Source organism: Ptychodera flava, chromosome 15 (genome assembly GCF_041260155.1).
Source record: "Ptychodera flava strain L36383 chromosome 15, AS_Pfla_20210202, whole genome shotgun sequence".
NCBI lineage: Eukaryota > Metazoa > Hemichordata > Enteropneusta > Ptychoderidae > Ptychodera > Ptychodera flava.
Genome location: NC_091942.1, coordinates 13,414,337 through 13,441,667, shown reverse-complemented (window position 1 = coordinate 13,441,667; position 27,331 = coordinate 13,414,337). Strand labels below are relative to the sequence as shown.

General features: G+C 36.4%; 2 protein-coding genes across 7 annotated transcripts in view; both read left to right on the top strand.

Moving 5' to 3' along the window:
- LOC139151210 (ovochymase-like) overlaps positions 1-27,331 on the top strand; it is a 61,860-nt gene that overhangs the window by 10,057 nt on the left and 24,472 nt on the right. The window lies entirely within an intron of this gene.
- Positions 293-27,237, top strand: LOC139151211 (uncharacterized). 6 transcript variants are annotated; one of them, XM_070723835.1, is made up of 7 exons: positions 9,725-10,024; positions 11,531-11,717; positions 16,813-16,921; positions 20,288-20,629; positions 21,119-21,205; positions 22,211-22,396; positions 22,906-27,237. In XM_070723835.1, the coding sequence occupies exons 3-7, from the start codon at positions 16,849-16,851 to the stop codon at positions 23,073-23,075; spliced, it is 858 nt and encodes a 285-aa protein (XP_070579936.1). In that variant the 5' UTR covers positions 9,725-10,024; positions 11,531-11,717; positions 16,813-16,848; the 3' UTR covers positions 23,076-27,237. The 6 variants fall into 6 exon arrangements, with proteins under 6 accessions (XP_070579934.1, XP_070579935.1, XP_070579938.1 ...); XM_070723833.1 differs by lacking the exons at positions 9,725-10,024; positions 11,531-11,717 and adding an exon at positions 293-396; XM_070723834.1 differs by lacking the exons at positions 9,725-10,024; positions 11,531-11,717 and adding an exon at positions 6,816-6,881.

The following is a 27,331-nucleotide window of genomic DNA, read 5'->3' as shown; positions in this document are numbered from 1 at the left end:
ATTTGCAACAATAACAATGAAGATTATACTCATATAGGTTGTATTGATATGCTACATACTTGGCATTAAATTACTGTTTAGGTATTCAATGCAGAAAGTGTAGGGAAACCACAAAACAAAAGTTCTGAAAAATAGCCAAAGATACAGCTTATGGAGCTTTAATACACTGACCCCTATTGAGCATTTCAAAAACATGGTGACCTTCACATCACCAAAGTCAATTACATGGTGACCCGCATGGACCAACCGCCCCCGGCTGAACAAACTGACCAGTCCCTAAGGTGACGTCATTCGACCTCTCTGTTAGTTTATGGTGATGAGACCTATACAGTTCGAGGAACGATGAACCATCAACGCCATATTTGGGAGGAAATACCGAAGAAGTAACCGAACACGGTAAAACCTTTGTGATATCAAATCTTGTGTTCACATGTGATTACTGATATAAAGAAGAAGGACGTGTAGCGGGGTCAATCTCAAAATACTTGTCTCTAAAAACAATACTGACCAATTTGAATCATTCTTGGCTATAGTCAGTATTGATAAGCGCTGAAATTACAGGAAGCGATCTACTGAAACTACAAGAATAAAGTAAACGATCTAAAACAATATTTTAAGTACATGCAGCCCTATGTGTGTCGCGAGTGTGCTGCCATCGCCCACTCACTCGTCTATTTGCTATACCCCATTCCAACAAGTGAAGAGGCGGCGAGGCCGAACACTCGCGACACACACGTAGCTAAGGGAACGAGCACAATTAACGGCAGGAGGGCTAGAAGAGAAAATATGTGGTGCATATATTTTTTACAGCCCCCCCCCCCAACACCAGCAAAATGTTTGTGTCCCCCCATCACCGGCAACAAAATTTTTGTGGCCCCCCTCCCCGAAAAGAAAGATTACATAGGTACAAAGTTGTACACATATATATAATCCTTATAATTTTTTAATATATGCTTTAGTGAAAAACAACCTTGCATTCTTGAAATAAATAATAAACAAATAAATATATAAATAATAAACAAACAAAATAACATATGTTCAAGCTTTACTACTTGTAACACCTACAGCTACTTTTCAGTATTGTGTTGTGCTATTTTAATCTCAAAGAATGATGAAATTACCAAATACCTTATAAACAATCTACAAGTTCATTCAGTGCTGTTATAGTTGTTATAGTTGAAGCATTGATTTAGACATGAATTATTTTTAATGATGACAGTGTTCACTGCACAGTTTAATATAGTTTTAAATTAACCCTTTACTCAAAAGTCATCCGAACAAATGGTCACACAGGGGTCATGTACATATTACCCATGGTTTATAGAATGAATGCATTGTCTTTTTGATTTCCAAATACAGCAAAGAGTAAGAACTTTGTCACTGAGAAGACTGAACTGAACTGCATAGTTAATTTTGAGTCTGCTTGCTGGTATGCATGTTTAGCATTTCATATACCGGTATGTCTATGCTTTACTTCAACTGAGTATCTGTATTTTCAGATGTTGGGGAAAAATGTATAACATGACCATTGTGATTTCAATGCACTTTCCACAACCCAGTGTCTGCCTTTCTATGACTACCCAAGATATTCAATGTTACTCCACTGTAATGACAGTCTGCCATTGGAATAGTCCTTCATGGGCTAACTATAAAAGACCCATTAATGCCATTTTTTTCTCCTTTTTTTCAGTATTTTTTTCCTGTGTGTCCACTACGTATTCTAGTTCTTCCTATAGCATGATGAAATAACCAGTTTCAACCTAGCCTCTGTATCATTACCAACCATTATTATTGTTGACAAATGAAGTCAATTTTCAATAATAATATTGCTCATTTTACACATAACAACTGCATTGTGAGGTTTAAGACTTGGTATTTCATCATGCTACAAGAAGTTTAACAAGGAACTCCAGCTTCAACAAGGAACAAAAATGCTGAAAAATATTCTCTGTCTGTCATGGTGTAAAAAAATTTTGGTGGCCCACCCCTTACCTTCCCTGGAATTTTCATGGCCCACCCCATGAACACTCATTTTTTTGTGCCCCCCCCCCCCATTTACTCTTCCGCCCCCCTGCCGTTAATTGTGCTCGGTCCCTAAGTCTGTCTAAGTGGCGCGTTTATATTATTTGATGTAATCATAGACCCCCCAGAAAAAAAAACACAGAAAAACGTTTTTCTCGAGCGCCTATGGTGTAATGTTGTCATATGTACCTCTTTCCACTATGTATAGTTTTGCAATTATGTTTATGTCATCTCTTTATCATATGGTGTGGTCCAATGATTATTTTATGCAATCTGTCTATTATGTGGTGTATACTTGTCATTGTATTATGTGGAATTTTCATCAGATATTTATGCATTTCATTCGATTCCAATCTGGCTAGCCAAGGGTGTTTCATTGGGCAGAGACTCTCCCTCGAATTGCCACTACTATACTATACTAAATCTAGATACTACATGTACTTGTGAGAAAGGCAGTTACAAATCAGTGGTACTCTTAGTTATCAACTGCTCACAAAAGTCACATCACACGTGAATCTGATTTTAAAAATTTTATGGTCAAGGTCCCCAAAGCACAATTCGATCTAGCAGTGCACCGCCCTGTATCCAAAGACCAGGTAACCATGTGTGTTGTATCACTAACAAAGAAAAAACGCGATGATATAGATACGGGGGGGGGGGGTGGCTGAATGTAAAATACATGCAATTGTTTTACTCAGCTCAGCAACGCTTATTTTAGAGATATAGTAGATGGAAATTGTATACACAGATACATTATATATATATATATATATATATATATATATATATATATATATATATATATAATATATATATATATATATATATATATATATATATATATAGAGATATCTTGATTGATGCACACTACCACACCCAGTTGTTTGGTGCGAACGTATTTTAATGAACTTGTGACGCAACGTTAAGAAAACATTGCTTTACAAAACTTTAAACTGTGGAATTGTATGAGAAAGTAGTTCGATAGGAAATGATATGTGATTTTGTGAAAAAAGTACCCACCTTGCAGTCCGACGCCCAAGGTTGGAATCTGGCGTGCGGATATGCAGGTGAATGGCTATTTATACCTCCGGGAAATGGACTGAGAGGGCGCTGTGGGAACTTATTTGAATATGGGGCGGTGAGTTTCTGGATCCATAGTGATTCGATTTGTTTACGCAGCTTATCATCTGACTGATATATTTGCACTATCGCGGAAATTGTAATGTCGTTGATGTCATGCTGATCAGAGTTGAAATGAGTGGCTACAGGGGTGTTTTTATTGTGGCGAGCGAAACGTTGTGTCACAAGTTCATTAAAATACGTTCGGACCAAACAACTGGGTGTGGTAGTGTGTATCAATCAAGTTTTCTATATTATTCCACTCCACTCTCCACTGGGGATCAACTGCTAACGTCCTATTGATACTTTATATATATATATATATATATATATAATATATATATATATATATATATATATATATATATATATATATATATATATATATATATATATATATATATATATATATATATATATATAAGTGTACTAGTTGAATACACATTCATCTTAAGTTATAAAATTTGCCTTCATTTTGTTACAATTCTGCTTACAACTAAACTTTATACCGGTGGCTGTGATTGGTCCTCACGTTTCAAACTTGGTCGAAATGCTTCAGATAGGCTACATTGGCTCTTGTGTAACAGTGTGTTACTATTTCGGAGACGCCTAGTTCGTGACAACACAGTCCGGACTGTGGTTACAATTAAGGTAGTTCGCGCCTCGAAATTTAAGAACTTAAACTTTTACTCAAATTTTCAGTAAGAGAAATTTAATCCATTACCTTTCGAAATCAAAATTAAACATTGGGGTCACCGGACAAAATTCGGTAGCAGAGACATAAATTACCCAATATTTTCCTGTCAGCTGTCAGTTTGGCATTTAAACGAAAATTGGCCAGCCAGTGAAAACAGAAAATTCAAGTACAGATTCTTTCCCTGCGCTAAGAATATGGACTTGATCGTAATTTAGCATAGTTCTTTTGAAGTATACGAAGCACAAAATATATATCCTAAGTCCCGCGGTAGTTTATTCAAGGAAAACCAATTGGAGAAAATTATTTAGTCAGTAGGTATTTAGAAATTTGGCTAGTGTGCTTGTACACTGGTATTCACTACCTTAACACGATTGGAACTAATTTGGGATAATTGGATCTTCGTATTTTTCGAATTTCTCAAAAGTGTTAGATGCTGTACAGCTGAATGTTGCAATATTACAAATTACTCATAAAAACAAGTGTATAACTTAAAAAGAAAAGCTGATGAGCTTGCATTTGAAGATTAAACGAGCATTGCTTCACCATCCAATTATCCCAAATTAGTTCCAATCGTGTTTATTTTTTATATAAATTTTCTGTTAGGAGTTTTCCTTAGAAATTTTCATGCAAAACGTGTTAACGCAACCCCGCCCAAAAATGGCGAGGGACATAAAGATATATTAAACAATCAGATCTATGTGTTCTACACTTTGTTTTGAGATTTATTTATCACGTCCCAGTCAGAATTGAAAAAAAAAGAAAAAGATTATCATGAAAAATGTTTATATTCATAACAGCCATAGAGGAAAAACCTCAGATCAAAGTCATTGACGTGTGATTTTTATAAATTTTGACCAAAAATATTGAACTCGAAATATTTTTCTTCCAATTGGTATAATATTATATCTCACACATATGGTGTATCTTTGTTATAGTGTAATTTTTTCAATGACTAGGACGTATATTCAGCGGATGCATAGATATAATAATTGCTACATTCAGTGTTTATTGCTAATCAAAAGCAGACATTATATAAAATATATAAATTTAGGTAAATTACCCAAATCCTAGCTATGCTACGTTCTGCCCCCGCCGCAATTTTTGTCAGGCTACTGCCATGATTACCAATATTATACGATTTGATGTTATGATGCCAATTACGGCCTAATGTATGAACCATTTTCATGATTACGTATAATATTGGGAAAATCTAGGAGGAACGAGTTATCGCCGCTACGGTGGCCATGCCAATTTTGCATGAAATTCAAAGGAAACAATCATTGTTATTTATTTTAAAAAATGCATCACTCAGAGTACATTACCAGGTCTTTACTTGTATTATATATAGTGTATCAATGACTGATACGCAAGGTCTGGCCTCCGTTCACACCCAAACATGTCCTACCATGATTGAAAATATTTATATTTGACCATTTGACCAGACATTAAGCAATTTGCCGAAGTAGCATAACAATTTTCTCTGACATAGGGAACGAAAAGGATATATGAAAACTACAACGCTTTTGATCTGATTTCAAGTCCAATCATGACAGAATATTGCATCCAAGTCATCCGACTAAAATAGAAAAACGCTTGAATTGCGTAATTTTACACCGAAGAAGCAAAGGAATATGAGAGATTCATAATTTATCGATGTTGATATGGCCAAACTGTGAAAATATGATATTTATGAAATGGTTAATTGAACTTGAAAGGCAGACAGAGTACGCAGTTGGTCAAAGTCACGGGAAAAATCATGCCAGAAAAACAATTCTGAGATGGCAGAACGACAAAGATGTCTGAAAAAGTGATCTGTTTGTGTTGGTAAGTCTAATTGTGTTTAATAAAGTATTTTATTTGTGAAATTTAGCAATGAACCCAGAAAAGTTAAATTCACATTTGTCGATGTTGAGACCTCAGAAATCACCCCACACAAGGATCCGTCATACTTTTGTGACAATCTCCACATAACAAACATGTATTTTCAATGATGTTTTCAATTGTTCTTAATTCGCATATAAAATTATTAGGCAGTATATATTTCGTCTTATATTTGACGATTTCAAATATCAATTAATTTTTGTTAAATCATAATGGAGTTTACCATTTACGATTACATGGTAAGCTGACCTTAAATCCCTGACATTATTCGGTCCACCATGCTTTCACGTTGACCCTAAAATCAAAGAATGGCATTCAAAATAGTGGACAAATAACTTCATAGATTCATATGAGCATTTACATTAAAATTGGACCAAATTTCGATTTGAATGTTCTTTCTTCGCACTGTATTTGTGAATTAAGAATTACACGTTCAGCCTGGTATATCAGCCAACCTTACTTTTAACCGATAAATAAAAGTAAGAATTACGAATTGGGTAAAATAGTACAACCGACACATATATATATATATATATATATATATATATATATATATATATATATATATATATATATATATATATATATATATATATATATCACTGTGATATATATATATATATATATATATATATATATATATATATATATATATATATATATATATATATATATATATATATATATTCAACCTTTTGCAAGAATTAGTATCGACCTGCAGACACAGGAGAAAATTTCTCTTGTGCAGTCACTAATTATTCAACCTTTTGCAACAAACAGGTGCCAACAAAAACAAACAAAAGAAATCGTTTCCCGCCTAAAGTTTCAGTCGATCACAGCCACCCGATGAGTGTAGGCGGCCCTGCAGCCTATACGAAACAAATTTGTAGTGGAAATGTAATATTTTAGATTATCCTGATCAACTCAGTTGTGTATATATATATATATATACTATATATATATATATATATATATATATATATATATATATATATATATATATATATATATATACATAGGCCTATACACACACACACACACACACACACATACAAGTTCTGCAGTCTTAGCAACAAATGTACTGATGTACAACGCCCTCTTGTCAGATGACACGGTCCGCTCTTTATCCTGTTGATATTCAATATACGTCAGATACATGAAGGTAGGAAGTCTGTTATGATCTAACTTTCCTGCACATTTTCTGGTGAGTTTTCTGGATTGTAGGATTCGTTGTGGTTTCTGGTTCCTAATGTGCTTGTTTCAGATCATTTACTTTATTAAACCGTGGAGGTAGAAGGGAGCCGTCTCCATGATTAAACAGACCATTTCAACGATTTAGGCTGCGTTCACAAACACTTCGGGGAGGGGGGGGAGAGAATATTTAGAAATGTTGCAAAAAAAATTTAGCACCATCTAGCACATCCTCAAAATTCCCCTTCTCACTATTGAATTTTTTAAAGTCCCTCCACTAGCTAACCTACCGACATTGTGTTCCCAACGTAGGTGAAAGTGGTTCAAATTCCAAGGTATGTCTCGTAGGTTGACGCTCTGCAAATGTTTGCTATAAGCCTGTTCACACTGCAAATTACATGAAATGCGGTGCAATAACAGTATATTGAGTAAGCATTATCACTGTGATAATGAAAGCTACTCTGTTGAATGAAGGAAGGGACTGGACAGAAATCATCACAGGGGGCAGGGGCAGTGTTTTTAGGGTGGGTCGCTATTTTTCGCTAAGTATTTTTGAAGGGTCATGAAATTTCGCGCATGCCTTTTGGGGAGGTTCATAATTTTTTGTGCAACTGTCTCAACTATAAAGAAGGCATAATGTGGCCAATATAGTGCTTCACCAAAAAATTAAAATTATAATACATTGGAATCTAATGTTGAGTCACTATACATTGTAGCCTATGAAGAAACTATGAATAGCTTTTTTACAATAAGTTATAAAACTAGCTTAATCTGTATTGACAGACTTTGATAATTGATATTAATGTACTTGATTAGACTAGAGTAGTTACAAATGCATGTGTGTGCAAGAAATTTGATTTTGGAATTTCACTGAAAATGTTGATTCACTATACATTGCACTCTATGAGGAAACTGAAAGTAATGTTTTTTACAACACAAAACTAACTAAATCTATGCTTTTATAAATGTCTGACAATTGGTAAAATGCACATGATGAGAATAGGGTCTTTGAAAGAGCAGATGTGAATAACAAGTATGATATTCGAATTTCACCCAAGTGATTACTTTAGAGGTTAAAACGTATTATATGAAAGTTCAAAGGTCAAATGAGAAATAATATGTAAATTAAGATATTATTGATACGGATTGCGATACGCAGGGGACAGGTCGTTTTTTTGCGCATGAATATTAGGAGGTTCACTCTGTGTCATTCTAAATAATATGTCTTCTATTTAGAGTTCTCTAGAAATGAAAATCTTCATTGGTTAAGATGAACATTTAACATCAACCTGGCCAAATGTATCGTACTAGATCGAGTAAAGTCCCCTGTCCAAGTTAGCATGTATAAACCCCTACCACAAATTTTTGAAAATAACTTTCATTCGTTTATTGGCCCGTACCCTAGTGCTGTAGAGCAAGGACTTCAAATATAAAATGAATAATTGCATGACCAGAGCACCTGCCCCTTATTCTTGCAAATACACAGGGAAAGGGTGGTTGTTTTGCCATTATCTCTACCTAGTATGGATCTCATTTTACAGGAGTGAATGACAATATGACATATAGAGTGAAATAAACAACATACTCTATATGTATTGTTGTTCTCAGAGTCCTTTCTCACCCTAGGGGACAATATGACATATACTCAGTCGAGTGCGGTATTGTCTATGGGAGGATTTTGGCTCATACATAGGTTATCATCTCCCCCTGATATCTCCCCTCCAGAAGTGTTTGTGAACACAGCCTTACCCTTTGTGGCTCTCTTTGGGTCGTCCAATGTTTAGCCATTTCTCGTTCCCACTTCGACATTTCATGCCTATATATGTATGTGTGTGTTTGGTCATTTCATATGTCGACTTCAACGTCACTCTCGGCCAATGCTTAAACGAAGGAACGGCATTTACATTTGTAAGATGTGCACTCCCATCAGTATATTCTTGCATAACAGATACAGCAACAAGTGCCTGGCACACAACGTTGTTCTTCTCTGATTCAATATTTACTAACTGATTACCGTAAGGTCAGTACGCGCACACTGTGACGTGTTTGTCCCTTGTCCATAGCATCATCTGAAATAGGCTATGGTTACAGGTAAACATGTCGGGATATTTCAATCCTTAATGAAATACTCCGCCTAAGATTGTTCTCGGATATTTCGAACATTTTTGCTGAGTACACGAATGTAGAGTGTACAGCAAGTAAAGTGCAGCACGCGTTAAGCGAACAGTACAGGCCAAGACAAGTCTTCATTGCAGAAACTGACAATATATTTGCTGTCCAACATTTATGATACAAATCCGTAACAGATAAATCAATAAATGGTTGATTAATGTATCATCTATTAACATATGTTAGCCGGAGATCAGTACGAGGCGAATAAATAACACTTTGCCATGAATACACACAAAAAGTTCCTAATCTTCTTTTCAATTAGCTTCCCTCTAACGCGCCAAGTATCTGTGCACAGGTGCATAAGGCCGGATCTTCACGCTTTTGTCTCTCAAAGCTCCCTTTAACCATCTATTTTTTACATCCATGCTTTAACCCCTTTCCACTAATTTACATTGACGAGCCGAAGAAAAACCAATGAAGTCGGTGAAAATATTTCATATTTGCATTAACTGATATTTTGATCTTTACTGGTCACAAGCAGAGACACCTACTTTTGTTATACGTACGATTACAAATCACTCGGCACTAAAAAAGTCTTTTCCCCATCGCCATGTAGATAGTCAATGTCAACAAGATAAGAGATAAATTGCAAGAACGACCCGCTTCAGGTCTTCTTTTTCGTTACAGAAAGTTAAACTTTAAACTATTATACAGTCAGACTAGCGTTATTCGTGGGCACATGTCCTCGTGAATGGAGTCGGCAGCGACGTCTGTATTTTGTTTGTTGTCGATCAACGTTTTCGATTCCATGTATCGTGAACAAAGGTCCTGAACTTGCATCTGTATTTTCGCCGTCGGTACGGTTAACTGATTGTTGAACACAGTGGAATTACGGGATTGAGTATCGCCATTGCACCACGCGTTACCTGTAAACATTGGAATTATTCCAACTGGAACTCATCGTGAAGGCTCTGCTCTCGCTTTTAACCAGTGTTACTCGACGTAGGTGTGTTTTTATGTATCTTGAACTCTGTACTCACCCTTACAAAAATATTCGTGGAGTTCGTTATACTGTTCAGACTGTTGAACCCCGATAACACAGAGATTTTAGTCCCCTCCGGAAGCAGTCCATAGAGTCCGGAAGAGACCTCAAAGTTTGAGTTCAGTCAGTCCGTCTGTCCGACCGCCCGTGCGTCCGTGTATCTGTGCGCCCGTGCATCTGTGCGCCCTTGTGTCCATCTGGAGCCATTTCTCGGACATTTCTGTACGAATTTCGTTCACAATAGGCACAAGTATAGTATTCAATGGCATACAAATGCTCATGAATTTGTTTTGCGATCTGCTACAATACGGTCTGTTGACGGTCATTTTTATGTGATAAATGGTAGGAATACAGCAGCGACTCGGATACACATATGCCAATAAGGCTCAAACTACAGAAACATGTAATAGATTATCACTCTAATGTATTTGTGGGCTTTTCATCGGATGAGACAACGATGAATGACCGGAAGTTTTTTTTGTCTTTTTTCCATGTCGAAGGCAATCATGGCATCCAAACTCATTTGTTAATGTGCCATACTGTATCTCACTTATGGTACAGCAAAAGTGGTTAATGATGTCAAAACATAGAGAAACTAGCGAAAAACTACACCCCTCCCAGAAAGTGTGTCGAATCCACCCCTGAAATTTATTGGTTAAAACCTGTACGCATGTGTAAAAAGAAAGAGAAATTGCTAACACATCAATCTGGCATTGTGGCCAACCCACTTTATCATACACTGGTATCATCCACCATAAGAGAAAGGAGGCTTGTGGCGAGGAAGTATTTCTCATGTGATCCGTTTCTAGGCGTATGATTGGCAATTTTGGAAAACTGACAGCTTTAAAAGGTGAGTTTGTGGGGTGCATGGTTTGGTATCACAGTGAACCGTCACAAGGGTGAGAGCAAAGGTTGTTGGTAGATATGTGTATAATGTAGCAGCATGCGGTGAATGTGGTCGCCACTCTACTGTTTTCGAAAAGTGGAAAATTTGTAAATGCTGAGTTATATTTAGGACTATTATCGGCCAAATCAAATGTCTTCGTTGTCATGATACTGGACAGGCATGGCCACCATGTTGTCGATACACTTGGCCACAAGGCATTTTAGTCATAACGAAATTGTGAAAACATATGATTAATAAATTTACGATTATGCATATTGTTGATAAAAATGTAATACTTCTGTCATATTGTATACTTACAAAAGCAACCAACTGCAATGAAGTCCTAAATGATAATTAGTATCCATGCCAAATTCACGCAGTCGTAGTACAGATCCTCGTTATAGCCGTCATATTGCACAGGAATGCGCGGTCACAGCATCGGTCGTCTCTCCAAACAGTAAATTATAGAAAGGCCATCCATAATCCATGTTTTGTATCAATGGAAAATTGGAACGTCTTCCCAAAATATTCACCCATGTATTTCCACAAGAGTAACATGTTTCTCTAACGTTTCTTACAGATACTGGATACGTGGTCACCCCTGTCAGTACTTTTGAGGAGTACCGTACCCCCTCAACCATAGCTCTGTGAGGGGTTAAAAGCAGAGGCTTTGACTATCCTAGCTGCTGACTTGAACATAGGTCAACGTAGAACTTACAGCAACTTATACATAAAACATGTCCAATACTTGGAACTTATACCAAAAGGTACTTGAGTGTTGTACTCTGCCACCGTAGATACTTAGAGATGTGTAATATATACATACCAACCTAGCAATTTGCCAGAAAATTGTCTGTCTGCGATTACAACAACTCATTGGCTCCCTACATTAACCATTCCTAGTATATTGCATGATAAATGCCACCTTGTATATTGTAAAATACTGGATGGGACTGTGTCATCAATAATGACTTGATGTGGCCGAAGCAAACCAGATTGTCGTCATCCGTAACCTCGTCCGTTGGACGTCAACAATCCAAGAATTCGCGTGTCCAATTGCCTAGAAATTTCGTATGCAGGCTCCTTTGGATGATCTCAGTCAGATATTTTCAAATTGTGACTAAGTATGCAATATTGCGCTGTTGCAGCAATTCTTGCCGTTTCCAATAAAAATCTCAGAAAGCGTTGCCCAGATTGCTTTGAAATTTAGTATACAGGGTCCTTGGAATGATGTAAATCAGAGTTGTTGACAGATTGTGATGAAGTGTACGATTTTGGGTTTTTTTTCCTTGGGACATTTTTTGGCTTTTTTTGGTAAGAAATCTCCTTCCCCAAAACTGCTGGTATGATAGCTTTGAAACTTGGTATACAGGTTCGTAAGGAAGATCTTAGTGATGTGTTTTGAAACTGGAACCGAATCTGTATTTTATATTCTTGGAGTTCAAACACAGGTGACAAGAGTGGGATTTAAATGTGAAATATTCATTCTCTTATAAAATTTACAGCTGAAAATTGTCACGTCATATCATTGACTCATTCATACATTTAGTGAATCAGCCTTTGAAAAATTGCCTTCTTCATTAGCCAGCCTTTAATATTTATTATTTGTATTTACCACAACTGAAACGGTTGTTGTTTATTCTATGTCAAAATTACAAAGGTGCTGTATTGGCCACTTGTTCGCTGGCATAACAATACAGATCACACTTAGATTGGATGATCCCTTACACACCTTTCTTAATCCGTGAATCATTCATCGTCACAAACAGACGTCGACAGTGTGCTGAAAGTTAATTTACAAACAAGTGTTTGTCTTCTCAACACTTCTCGAATAATATAACCTTAATTTTGTTTGTCAACAAATCTTGGAAACATCAACATATTGAATCGAAAGTACAAGCCATACTTAAGTTAACATATCGACTGAATTTTGCATAAATAAGCTTACATTGTACAATGGCTAGCAAAATGAATATCAGAATATTGAAATGAAACACGTCTGTTGTTCTACTCTACTTAAATGGATACGAAGGACCGAATAATTTTTGTTGTAGGTAACACTGTCATTTTACCGTCTCAGATCCATACAAAACTTGCCAAAGCATACAAAGAATTAAACACGCATTTTATCGTCATTAACGTTATTAATTTTCATCGTGGTTCATGTTGCAATGACCATGGTTTACTCAATGTAATCGTATAATAGGGACCCTTTAGCCAGACTAGACCCCAAAACTACCCTTTTTAAGCTTCTTTTTGTAATTTGGTCTGGCGTACTAGTAACTCCATGGTGGGTTTCAAGATAGCACCCTCCCTGCCGATGCGACACAGTTTGCCGCAGTTTATTCAACGTACCGGTTTGTGCCGACAGGTTTGGGGCTGATGTACCTGCTCCCTATTGGTGTACCTGCTCCCTATTGGAGATCACTAATCAGAATTAAGCCAAATTCATTGAGATCAATGCTCATGATTAAAAAGTAATGGAGTCATATTATCTTTTGAAGGCATCCGTGGTCGCAGCGAGCCACTAAATCTTTGTCATGCTGTGGATTTACTCTGCTCCTGATGGCTATCTGACAAAACCCATTGTACGTCCATGATTTGAAGCTTGTCTGTCTATTTTTTCATTTTATCTTTCAAAATATTTACAAGTCTAATCGTTGATGTTTCTAACATGTATTATTATAAATATTAATTGGACATGTCGGAAAGTGCGCTTATTACGAGTGTCATTGATGTAATCTGTAGGCTGAAGTAAGTGCAGTTTGTTCAGCGTTCAAGTGATCGTAGCTTTTTGAGAGAAAAGCAAACATTTTTGCCAAAATTCCATCGTCACTGATAATCTGCTGCAAGACCAATAAAGTACTTCCTTACAGACCTCGTATTCAAAGAGGTTAATATTAATAACGGCAGTTTATCAGTACACATTGTAAATGGCATATCGAAATAACGAAACAAAAAATAAACCATCTTAATGCATTTATTAATAAAAAAATTCATTGTTCTGTACTTTTGTTCGTTAAAGCTCCATTGACTGTAAATTTAAACACAGTCCCCGAAGGATTGTAATTTAAACTATCTCGATGAGACCAACACCCACTTACCATGGCATAATCATACGACCTCTACTTCTATCTAGGCGTACATGGGGACCGATGAGAGTTAGATCAACCATGTCTCATTCAACGAGACCAGCAAATGCACCACATCGCATTCAATAAGACAATCATCAACTTGACCTGGTGTACAGTGATTATCATTTCGATCAGATAGACCGGTTGTTGAGAGGCACGGTCGCTTCTCGTTAGGCTGCGTTCACAAAAAACGGTTAGGGGGGGGGGCTGGAGGAATTCAGGGGGGATTCAAAAATTTTGGGGGTAGTGGAGGGGGGGGACTTGAAAATTTTGCTCTACCTGTAGGGGGGGGACTTGAAAATTTTTGGGTCCCTTTTGAGTTTTACATTTTCCAATTCCAAGGTTTTGTAGGTAATTCAATGAAAAATGAATACCATTTTTTATGTCATCAAAATATTGTAATGTTAGTAATAATTTAACAAAATCTAGAACCATTTTGTCACATTTCATGACTTTTATCTCGAAAAAATCTAAACGTGTGATTTGTCGTAAACAACAAACTTGAGCCTCGTAACAGGGCAGAAGCTGCAACTGTTAATGATTTCTCCAATATTTCTATGCAATATAACAACTACAGTTTCTTGCTATCTCCCTACAGCATGCTCAAACACACAATATTTAGTTTGTCGACAAAGCCTGTGTATATAAATATAAATATGTATTTGGTGATAATTTAATTGGAGTCCAGACTGACAATCAGTTGTCAGTGATAAAAATGCATGGTACACATACATAGGCTGTGATAGCAAGCTGAATACTGGACATTCAACATGCTGTAGGGAGTAGAACAAGAACGCAGTTGTAAAACTGAACAAAAATATTGCAAAAATTATCACAGTTAATATAGCTACTGCCTACGGGTAGTAACTACCCTGCTACTGCAGTGTCACTGTCACGTACTGCATACCTGAACAGTGACAGAGACAGCTCTGACTCTGATGTACATGGTAGTTGAAGAAGAGTTTTGGTCAAATGACACTCATGACAGTGAAACTCACTTGTACACAAGATCAGGCCAGAGAGCAACACATGGAAGAAAACAGAGAAATTTTTGAATTCTGGCATATGAGAATAATCAAATATTAAAGAAAAAAGATGGAGTCACCCTGCTTGATTTTCTAAATTTTCACACTCTTATTATAAAATGATACAGAAGTAAAACTTTGAATAGTAAAGACTAAAAGAAAAAATATGTGACCAAATGGAATTCTTTATTTTTTAACCAAATTTGCAATTATCACACCCAAAATTTCAGAGATTAAAACATTTATTTGATGGAATATTTTAACCTTCCGGTATTGTCAATTTTGAGTAGCATCTAATTCATATAGGTCTTGTAGTTTTGAAACAATTTTTTGGTAGGTCACTGTGCAATACGGCAATTAGCCAGAATTTACAATTTTCCTACTCTCTCATGATTGCATTTTGTGTGCTCTTCAACAGGAGCAATTGACCTGGCCAGAGTTGGGTTAACTCAAGTTGGCTTTTAGACCAATAAATCTAAAAAATTCACTGATGCATTTAAAGAACTTGCCTTGGGAATATGACTATACAAAGTGCTAATACAGGTAGTGTTGAACACCTGTGAGCAGAACGGCGCAATACATGTTTATTTTTTCTGCGCTCACATCCTTTACAAATATGCGGGCCTGTGATAGTTGGGGGGGGGGGACTTGAAAAATTTCAACCATATAGAGGGGGGGCATTTGAAAATTTTTTAGGGTACTTAGGGGGGATCTGAAAAAAAAAAGATTTCAATCAAGATTCCTCCAGCCCCCCCCCCCCCTAATCGTTATTTGTGAACGCAGCCTTAGGCGCTTCATGGAGTCTCCTTTTGGTTAAAGGATAGGCTTGTACACTAGTTGCTCCACTGACTTTTTTGTTTTTACGTTTTCGATAAAGACTTTCAACTTATTCAGTCATTCCCTGTCTCCTATTCGTATTATCTGTTTCTATATTTTCCTACGTTCCGGATATGTGTTTTGGCCAGGTCACGTGATGAATGGACTATGACCTGGTGTAGGTTTGTGCTTGCCAAAAGATCATATGGCTATTGCGCGATCGAGACAACTTTGCTTAAAATAAATATTAATTTCATTACGACATAATCCCACAGACTTGACGCAAGTCTAGGTTACAAGCACCTACATAATAAGAATACCCCACTAAAACCAAATTTCAAAGAAAGAACAGATTCTGAGGATTTTTTTATTTTGATGAAAATTACTAATTTTGTCATGATTTAAGCAAAACCGAAAGGAACATTCTTGTCTACTTCTAAACCAATTTTCAAAGTGAACAGGCAAGCGACTGCAGAGAAGATTGTTATAAAACAAAGTAAAGATAATGATTGCATGTGAAGGTTTTGCTAAAGAACAGGACCTTTACTTTGCTATCAACCTATGTTTAGGCTTTTAAGATCGTAAAACTATCCATTTGTAGGGATTTTTTGTGAAAAAATGACCCATTCGGGGTTCACATGCCCGTACACCTTTTGTATGGCTGCTGCTTTGTCTGCTACTATCTAGTCATATATGCAAATCACAACCATATCTTGAGAGCGAACTTACGCTACGAATGAATCAGCAGAGGCTTAGGAATTGAATTGCTGTCTTATGAAAGACAGCATAAAAAGGATTCTGAGAACAATCTTAAAAGTTCTTCTTGTTTCCACTGGGAATTTTCGAAACTAAGTCCATGAACATTGGTATTTTTTCTCTTGCTTCAGATTCTTTCCAAGCATTGCAGGGACTAATTCTTCGTTATGGAATTTCGGGGCAGTGTTCTTGTTGCCCTGTTATGCATAAGTAGCTGTATAAATGCGGTCAATCTCTCAGGTAGGTAATTTTAATAAGTTTCTTTTCAACCTTTGATCCTTTTGCAACATGACATTGGACCTTTGATTTTAGATAACAGTTAAGAGTGTCAGTGACCTTAACAATTCAATGCTAACGTTGGCAATCATGCCGGAGACTCGTGAGTTGTTTTTATTCCATATATTTCCCAGCCATAGATACTACTCAAGATCGGTTTCATTCCCAGTTACTGAACTGAAGTCAGTTTTAGACAGAAATACTCTAATCTTTGGCAAGGAAATAAAGTAAGTGGATTTGACTGCAAAAAGTTCAAAATCGCTACTGTGTGATATCCAAACTCCATGAAAATATCAATATTGAGAATTGACGCATATAATTTTTCCAACAACAGTGTTAATACTGACGAATGTCAGATATCGACTGACGGACGACAGACTTCACTGGTCAGTCGCCGATCCAGTAAGCTCCGCATCACTTATAAAAATTGACGATTGGATTCTGCAAAAAATGGAGTGCAGATGTAGCTGCCAAGTTGGCCTTAATTTACTTTGCACAGTTTTCGGACTTTTATGAATAACATGTCACTGTACGCTGTGGATGTAATGGACAGTGGTGACAAAGTTTACCATAAAAAGTAATAGACCACGAAATATCTGACAGTTTATTATTTGCATTTGGTGTAAATTTGCAAATTTCTATCACTGAGGAATTATGGCAATTTTTGTGAGAAAAGTGATAGCTTTGAAATTTCGTTCGTACTTTCCGAGGGATTTTTAAATTCCTGTTTGTTCATATGATCATCATATTTTGCGTATTTCGCTTTTTTGATAGTTTGTCCGTTTTAGGTAAACACCTTTTACTAAACCATTTATCTGATAGTGCCTAAGAATGACTTTACTCAGATTTATTCCAATTGTGGTGGTATACCACATATGTAAATTTTATAAGGATATTTTTTTTTCAATTTTGGTCAAACCATAATTACTGAATGAATTGATCAAGCCAACATTTTTTAAATAAATCGTCCAAGTCATGTGTTCATTATGATTATTAATTGATTTGGACGTCCATGTTTTGTTCATGTAACATGGAAGTATATTCCTTTGGTACCTGAATGGTGAACGACATGGTCTGTATCCGCCCTCAGTATTAGCTGTATTTTGCAAGCGGGCTATTACAAGTTAGACTCGCACACCCCCTCGACGGCTTTTATTCTAAAAGATAAGTTTATTTGATAACAAAGAAAGCCAGGTCTATTACATACATGACATAACTGCAAATACGTTAAGCAAACAAATAAAATCACTAAGATAGGTCTGGAAAAGTAGCTTTTCAACTTGAAAGGTGAGAAAAGAAATATCAATAAACTAACATCGTTATAGGAATGCGTTCAACGCGCATTATTTGCCTTCAAGTCTAACGGGCATCATCGACTTTGTTCATCATCTTATAAATAAATACAAAGTAGTCATCGATGAAGACACGTGTCATTTGAGTTGCATAATTTAGGATTGACGGATAACCTTAATCAAATCAAAAGTAACTGCATGGATTTCTTACATTCAAAATGGTCTATTTCACATAAGAAGTGATACAATAGATAATGTCTGGTGTTGTATTGTTGTCTTTTTCAATTCCTGCATTTTATAATCTTTTGATATTGGTGCTGTTGTTAACATTATGTTTTCTGATGATTCTTCACATATTTACATTCAAATAAGATATCTTCCAAGGCTTCATCTTGGCCACAAATATGACATTTCTCGTCACTTAAATTAAACGTTTTAGCCATGCTTCGTGTGATTAGGTCTCTGGAATATCTTCAAATTCAAATCATTCACTGAGTTGCTTACGATTCTTGTTGGGTTGAATCGACAGGAGAAACTCAGCTCAGTTTTAACCAATTTGACCTTTGACTTTATGCCATTTCTTATCAACCAATTCTAATACAGTGACTTCGTTTTAATGTCTTAATGTCCTTGTCAGACCACAGTTCTCTAATTTGAGGATATCAAATATTTGTACGATTGATCTTATCTGATTATTCGTTTCCAGGAGTGTGGAGCAGAATAGTTCTGCCCCGGAATAAAAAGGGCACGATGCGTTTTACAGACTCAGTACGGCTAGGAGATCACGTGATGGCGGTATAAACAAACCCACGTGAAACGATTGGAACTAATTTGTTAGAATTGAATCTTTTACTTGTTGACATTTATCAAAAGTGTTGGGTGCCATATAGCTGAACGTGGCAATATTACAAATTACCCTTAAAAACGAACGTATTGCAAAAAGAAAGCAGATGAGCTGACATTTGCAGATTAAACCAACATTACTTCACCATCCAATTATCCCAAATTAGTTCCAATCGTATTATATGTACAAACGCCGATGGAAATACACATATTTCTGTTCGCGTTTGCACGTTTGTGCACGTACGTTGATCCATTCAAATTAGGGTTTAACTTATTGGTAGTGTTTCATGTTCTGTACTAATTCCTTCTTATCTATATTTGATTGTCTCTCCCTAATTTTCTCATTTATTTCCCATTGTTCAAGCCACTTATTTCTGTTATCATCCCAGATATATTTTAGTCTTATGACATCACTTTTCGACCATTTTTCATTGAAGAGGATAGGGCCTACATCCTTCATTCTTCATTTAATAGTTGTACCGTATGACTTCAGAGAAGATTGTGTTTTGATGTTGGCAAATTCACTCTCGGGAGTCCTTGTGGAAAAGGTAGTACTATTTCTAAACCCGATCATCGAAATTTTCGACATCTCGTTGGAATTCTCAATCCCTTGTTCATGTTCATCTTTGCACCTGTTGCTTTTCATAATTGTTGAACATTTTCAAATACCGTGAACGTTGAGGGCGCGTTATCGCATGGTAGAAAATAGACTTATGCACGCTAGGAAAAAAAAGACATGCACGACATGGCGATGATTATGCGTATAATTTCCACATTTGACGTCATTAAATACAATATAATCGGAGATAAATTATCATAACATCAGACTTTGAGATACCAGAATAGACTGTAGCGTGACTGCAAGAGATGTCATTGGTGGATGTCATGCGTACTTTAATTTTGAGAAGGGTTGTTGTTTTCAGATATAAATATCTAATCTATCACTTGCATGAAACAGATAAAATAATTGTACTGTGTATACCATCCAGTAATTTGTAAAAAGGAAGCGACTTAATTGTATTTAATCATCATCTTACCCAAATGACTGCTTGGTATACCTCCATATTTTTTATTAAATATCTGAATCTAGCATTTCGGCTGATTGTCATATCATAACAGTTTCTCGTTTGAGCATGTGCATATTTACCACTGAATCAAAGTTTGAGGTCTGATAGGTGTACTTTTATCTCACCAGAATGTGGCACCGCTTTGACGGCCCCGGGTTTGTTGACATCATCTCGAAACACGGACAACAAGTGGTGCAAATACACCATTGGAAGTGACCAGGGCGACTACAATGTCCGTCTACAGTTTGCGCGCAAAACAGCACTAGATGTATCAACTGTGACCGACGAATGTTATGGCAAAGTTATTATCTACGATGGCACTCTATCGAACGTACTCGGAGTGTACTGCTATAATACACTACCTGAATCTGTGGAGTCAACAACAAACGTCATCATAATGGAGTACCTTGAAGCGGATCTAGGGCCGGAACTAGCAGACAAATATGACTTTATTGTCAAATATACGAGGGGTACGTGATTAATTTCCTATGAAATAAACTCGGCAGTGAGATAAGCTCGAGATAAAATGACATGGATGTAGACAGAAACAAGCATGGAATGAAGCAAATGCAATTTAACACGATCGGAACTAATTTGGGATAATTGGATGGAGAAGTAGTGTTGGTTTGATCTGCAAATGTAAGCTCATCTACTTTTTCTTTTTACGTCACGCACTTGTTTTTATGAGTAATTTGTAAAACCGCAACGTTCAGTTATAGGGCACCTAACACTTTTGAGAAATTTGAAAAATATAAAAATCAAATTCTCCCAAATTAGTTCCAATCGTGTTTTTATCAAAAACAAGACAAATGCACATTATGTCATATCTTGACAACATGTGCGCTAGTGTGGGAGGCAAATATATCTTTGAACTTTTTATATTGCACAGTACAACAGGCTGAACGATGCATGTATGTGTGTGTGACTGTACGTTCACGAGCAACTTTCATTTGTTTCAGGGTCAAGAGCTAATGTGAACAAAAAAGAACAGCAGGCTTCCCGGGAGCAATTGCAGCAAGGCTACTCTGACAACTACATAGAACCAAGTGAGTATAATAACAGGTTGCAAATATCGTGCCAGTGACCTTCAGATATGTTGAATGTGGAATTTGAACTTTGTCGCTCATTTGACATTGTTGAATCTCCGATGGCGGAGATACGCATTCAAGGCAGAACGGTGCTGCCCTGGTTCTAATTCAAAAAAATAATTGTAAGAACAGGCTCAACTTTTGGCTGTATAACACGAAACACCAGTGCGCACATTTGTCATTAGACTATCGTTGACCATTCTCGCGAGCCAGAGCAATAATTTCCGCTCCGCTGACCTACGCAAAAATCAAAAATCTCTTAACGGGTAGCGCTGAGCTGTTGCCGTAAAGAGGCATTTGGTTTACGACGATGTCGTTGACAAGATCAACTAGTCGCTCGTTAGGATTCCTATTTTACGATGTTGGCTATTTTGATGATTGTTGTCTAGGTATCCAGAATGACTCCGTTCCAAACTTCAAGTGAAGAACACATTCAAGATTATCTGTAAAGGCGTTTCTTCGATTTTTGGTCGATTTGTACCTCAATTTCCTTCCTAACATTCATCTCCATGATGACGTCATCGGTCGCCCTGGTCAAAGAATCGACGCTCTTACAAACAATCTTACTTTGTCTCATTGCATGTCTTGCACCACAGTCCTTCCCATGCTTGGACACTTCATATCTTTGTGGCATTTAACGATGTCGAAAAAAATTGTCAGATCATTCATTCGTTCTGAAGAAGATCACTCTATCCGAGGATCTAATTATTTTCAGTTTGTTCAAATAAACTAGACGGTGAGCAGTGCATGGTCATACTTATGTATTTGACATCAATCACGTCACAAGAACAAATAAGCAAAACAACTTTACAGAAGTTTTAAAAGAAATTATACTGTATCAACTGTGATAAAGTGGCAGGAAGAGACCATTGTGCAGTGCCTTGCAGTATTTTGGAAAGCTATTACCTGCAACTCGGAGCTAATATCACCCAATAATATGTACACCTTTGCTACGATAAACAGTGAACGATGAAGTAGACCCATGTGAAGAGCAGAATAAAGAGGTTGATAGGTTGACTGGACAACGCGACGCCCTCTACATCTCGGTCATTGTATTTGGTAGCGTTGGAGTTGTGATGGTTGTTATGCTGAGCATTGCCATTCATATCATCAGCGGCCGTGAAGTCAAGCTAAGGCACTATGCTGGAGGTAAGACTCACAAGGTGATGAAAGCACGGCACTAGCGGGTAGACGTTAATTGAGATCGGTTGATAGAATGATGGATTTTGTTTTGCAAATTCGACTCCCTTTCTATGCCGTTTACTTTTCTAAATTTGAGAAACATAAAGGCAAGTGCATTGCAATCATTTAGCTCCTCTGGAATTGCCTTTAAGTTTGGCTAATGGATTCCCGGGGTGACTTGAGTTTGCATGGAGGCTTGATCCCAACAAGTTTCTGTTTGAGAAATTGATCATATATATATATATATATATATATATATATATATATATATATATATATATATATATATATATATATATATATAACAATCAAAATGTCGTCACCAAAGCAAATATTTTTAAATCTATTTAACACCTGGCGAGTTAACGAACTTTGAACAGAAAATTTATTCGGCTTAAGCTGCTACATGTATATTTGTGTTGTCCTGTCATTGTATAGTACAATACTAAGCTGAATAGTCCCTAACTTTCTTGCAGTGGACCCCACTGACCCGTATCTTCTGGATTTGAAGAAAGAGAAAAAAGGCGGTAAGTCGGCTGAAGACGAGGAGGCGGCCACTCACCTTACCGAGGGAGATGGCGAAGGAAATCAAAACAAAGGCTTTGAAGATATCGAAGAAGGTGCTGTTGGTGGGGCAGAAAAGTAATTTTCCGGAAACAGCAAACCGTGTTAACAAATTTGGATTTATATTACCGGTAGTATAAATATTGCAAATATAAAAAAATTTACACAAATTCAAAAAATTCCAGTTTTTGACATAAAAATTAGTAGCATTGTTTATTACGTTGATCGAGACACTTAGAGCTTTCGGAGTTGTGGGATTTTTTCTGCCGGAGATATTCCTAAGTTAGTGATTCGCTCTGAATCAGCCGAAGAAATGGCTATCTAGCAAGCGCTTTGAACATTATGTGTCCGCTACGTTCTACACTATATAGCACTTCATCAGTTGTTTACTTTGTATTTAGGCTTAGTGGACATAGATTCATGTGCACTCTTTGCTGATGTCATTTCTCCGGCAATCTGATCAAAATCAGATGTGGAGATGGCCCAGTTTTTAGCCTGGTTCTTTTCTTTGCTTTGCAAAGCATGAACGACGGAGCCATCTCGAACTTTGATTTTAATCAGATTGCTCCAAGAGATTCGAGGCAGATAAAGAACCACAAGTCATCGTAGATGACATAGTGCCCACTTGATCAACTATTATTGGAACTGGTGATCCTTGTAACACCTATTGTCTGTGATTGGTGAATCACCGACATACATGTAGTTCAGTTAATTACAATTAGGATACTATAATTATTTCAAATTTGTCATTGCTCAAAAACTTAGACAATAATACACAGTTTGAAACAATAAAAAATCACAGTAATCTCAAACGCTGGTTACTTTGGTTCCAGTGCTGTATTTGTTGACAAGCAGATACTTGAAAAATGCTTCAGCAAGACGTCGACGTATGTCATAATATATTATAATTTCTAAACTCACATTGACATAGATATGTACACCATAGGACGTAGTTCTCATACCAAAGATTGATGAAAATCGATCAGCTCAGATTTGACAAAATCAAAACAGGATCTGTTCATGTCTGTCGGGTAATGGTTCCAAGCAGAGAGAAAACTATCATCCAGCGACCATATTTGGTCGTATCACAACAAAAGTCGACGTGCAGATGAAAACCACAGTAAATTGCCACTGTACCATATTTGAATGAAATGGAGTCAGCCACGTCAAAACGATTGCTCTTTACATGAAATATCGTGAAAAAGTGGCCACTTGTATACCATTATACATTGTATGTCATAATACACTGTCCTTAAACGACCTACGAACGAGATTTGTTCAGGCGTGTCGGCGTGATGACTGTGAACGTTAAATGTTCGCAACAAAATGGCTATCATGTTGGATCGGATCACAAAACAAATTGACCTGCGTATGTACGCACTACTACGTCCACGGGGACTAATAACCACAGTGCCATGACTTTGGTGAAAAGGGTCAAGTACATGACATATGACCGACATCACAGATAATTTTAGCGATGTGACCATATTTTTTGAGTCTCCAAATTTTTGCTCTCAGTTATTTTTATTAATGGAAAAGCAGTAAGCGTTGCTGTAGCGCATCGAAATCAGTAATGGAATCGATAGCAAGCGACTTTGCTCGCTTGGATATTGTGTACTCTTCATTGCAAAGGACCGTAAGCTTGCGCCGGCATAGGTGCCGTCTTTCTCGTAGGAAATGTCCATGACGATGTTTTCCCGAGTATTTTCTACAACCAACAAAGCAAGATTCAGTGAAACAGTAAAAGTCGTAAAAAAGCCGTGCCATTGGCATAGAGGCAAGTCGATCTTGCACTGTATATCAATCTATGTAGCAGTCTGATTAGTTTAGCCGTACGTCTAACATCAAATTAAACTGATATGATGAATCATTTCGTCACAATCACATTGTATGAATACCAAATTCTCAAAATTTTCTATTAACTGGGGATTTTATATGAAAACATCTTATTATCAGGGTAGTGTTTTACGCATTTATTCTTGAAATGTTATAAAAAACTATATGCAATAATTTATCTCAGTCTAAAGGAAATGGAACAAAGAGACAAATTATCTCTGAAGGGCATATCAATTTTCTATGGATCTGTTAACGCTTTCCAAACAATAACACTGACTAGTGAACGGAGAAATCACACTTTCATATTTTAGGCAAAAAGATCGTTTCTGGTCTCCGCGCGCGTCATTTCAGAACATGCGCGTCATGACTTTTGGGGGTTACATACTCATCAGTACAGCTATCTTTGGTATCCCTGTTCGCATGTCCAAAAATGCTAAAATGAAAATGGAAGTATTATGCAGCCTTTGATAAAAGACAATAACTGTTGCATGAATAGTGCCAAACCAGCATTGTTAGGAATAAAAAAGAAAGGGAAATCTTGCTGAATGTCAAGGACCAGGAACATTTTTTGGCCTTATTTTTTCTTAGTAGGCCTAGTGGTGAAAGGGCGGTAACTGCATCCTTTCAGAAAAACTGTAGGGTCGCTGGCTTTGTCCAGTTTATCGACTGCAATGAAAATTTTATATTCAAGACACTCTGAAACTGTTTACATTGAAATGTAAAATTTAAAACAGTTCAAAATAGATCATTCAGTGACAATTGTGTGATTGTGGAGTTTAACAAGTTGTACTAATTACATGATATTGTACGAATTGTACGCATGTATTCCAGGAAAGATATAAATGTGCTAAGAAATTACTTGCAAACTGAAGGACACATCAATTTCTTGTAATTCCGTTTATGTTATCGTAATAGCGACAACGATTAGTAAACGTAGATGTGTTTGTTTCGTATTCTACCTTATTGCATTCGTGGAGGGCGGTATTTGGATCTTTTGAGATTTTTTTCTGTAGTTTTGTGCTGGTTATCAACTTCAATTACTCAAGGAATCCTTAAAATATTGAAATGTAACATTTCAGAAAACAGACCAAATTCAACTGATATAATGAATCTTTTCGCCACAATGAAATTATATCAATAAAACTAATAAACTTTCGGCTTTTTGGGATTTAGTGCATTTTCTACATGAAGACGTATTATTAACAGGGAAGTGTTGTACTCATTTATTCTTGAAACAATATATACGGTTATATGAAATAATTTTTCTCTGATGTTAAAGAAACAAATAGACGATTTATCTCTGAAGAACACATTATTTTTTATGGATTTGTTAATGCTTTCCAAACAATGACATTGGTTAGTGAATTGGAAATCACATTTTCATATTTTCACCTTTTCTTTGTGTGGTGGTGAAGGGCGGTATCTACATCTTTTGAGAAATACTTTTGTGTGGTTTTATTCAGTTTATCAACTACAATTAAAATTTTGCGCTAGAGGCACTCTGGAACATATTGAAATGTAAAATTTCAAAAAAATTGAAAATACATTATAGATCACCCAATTGGAATTTTACGCATTTATTCTAGGAAAGATACCAATGTGCTTAGAAATTATTTGCAAACAGGTTAATTTCTTGTAATTCCGTTTATTTTATCAAAATAGCGACAAAGAGTGGTAAACTTACATGTATCTTTTTCGTATATTACCTTATTGCATTGGTGGAGGGCGGTATTTGCATATTTTGAGAAATGTTTTCTTTAGATATGTTCTGTTTATCAACTTTAACTACTCAAGGAATCCTTAAAATACTGGAATGCAAAATTTCATAAATACCAGGCATGAAATACTGAAGCAAAAGGAACGTAGTCACTTTAAAGGCTACCTGAAAATATGAACTTTTCTTCGTTGCGTAAAATTATGAGAATTAGGTTGTCCCTTGGAACCCACGAATCGACTTTGAAATTTGTCGGTGGTGCAGTGTCAGTAATGTTTTACCGAAATGGGAAAAAAACCCGGAAAAATACGAGATTTTACATATTTTTCAAGCTGATATGTATGGTAATTGGGTCATCTCAGTGATTCCGTATACAGCCAACTTCTCACTAAACCAACGTCAAAATCGATTGTTTGTTTGTTTGTCGTAATACATTTCTTGAGATGCCTTAATGTAGACATGTTCAAATCACCATAAAAATTGTAAATATGTAATTTTTTACTGTTGCTTTTATCGATATTTGTCAACATATCATGCTCGCTGAAACCAATGTAAAGTAATAAGTGTGGGTTTCTAGGGATGACTTAACTCAATTTTTATTATGATCTCCTGAAATTCTCACATTTTTGAAAATGTATGAAGTTAGAGATTCTTATTGGAAAGACTGAAAATAAAGAGAAGAATTAAGAAAAAACTTGTAATATTTATTGACTGATAAGTTTAATATTTTTTATCCTTTAATACTGTCATCAAAGTCCCCTAATATCTCTAATTGTTGACATGTTTCT

Coding starts and splice junctions, on each gene's coding strand:
- LOC139151211 (XM_070723833.1), top strand. CDS start 16,849: ATGGAATTTCGGGGCAGTGTTCTTGTTGCCCTGTTATGCATAAGTAGC. Junction 16,922..20,287: donor AAATGCGGTCAATCTCTCAG/GTAGGTAATTTT, acceptor TTATCTCACCAG/AATGTGGCACCGCTTTGACG. Junction 21,206..22,210: donor TGACAACTACATAGAACCAA/GTGAGTATAATA, acceptor TACGATAAACAG/TGAACGATGAAGTAGACCCA.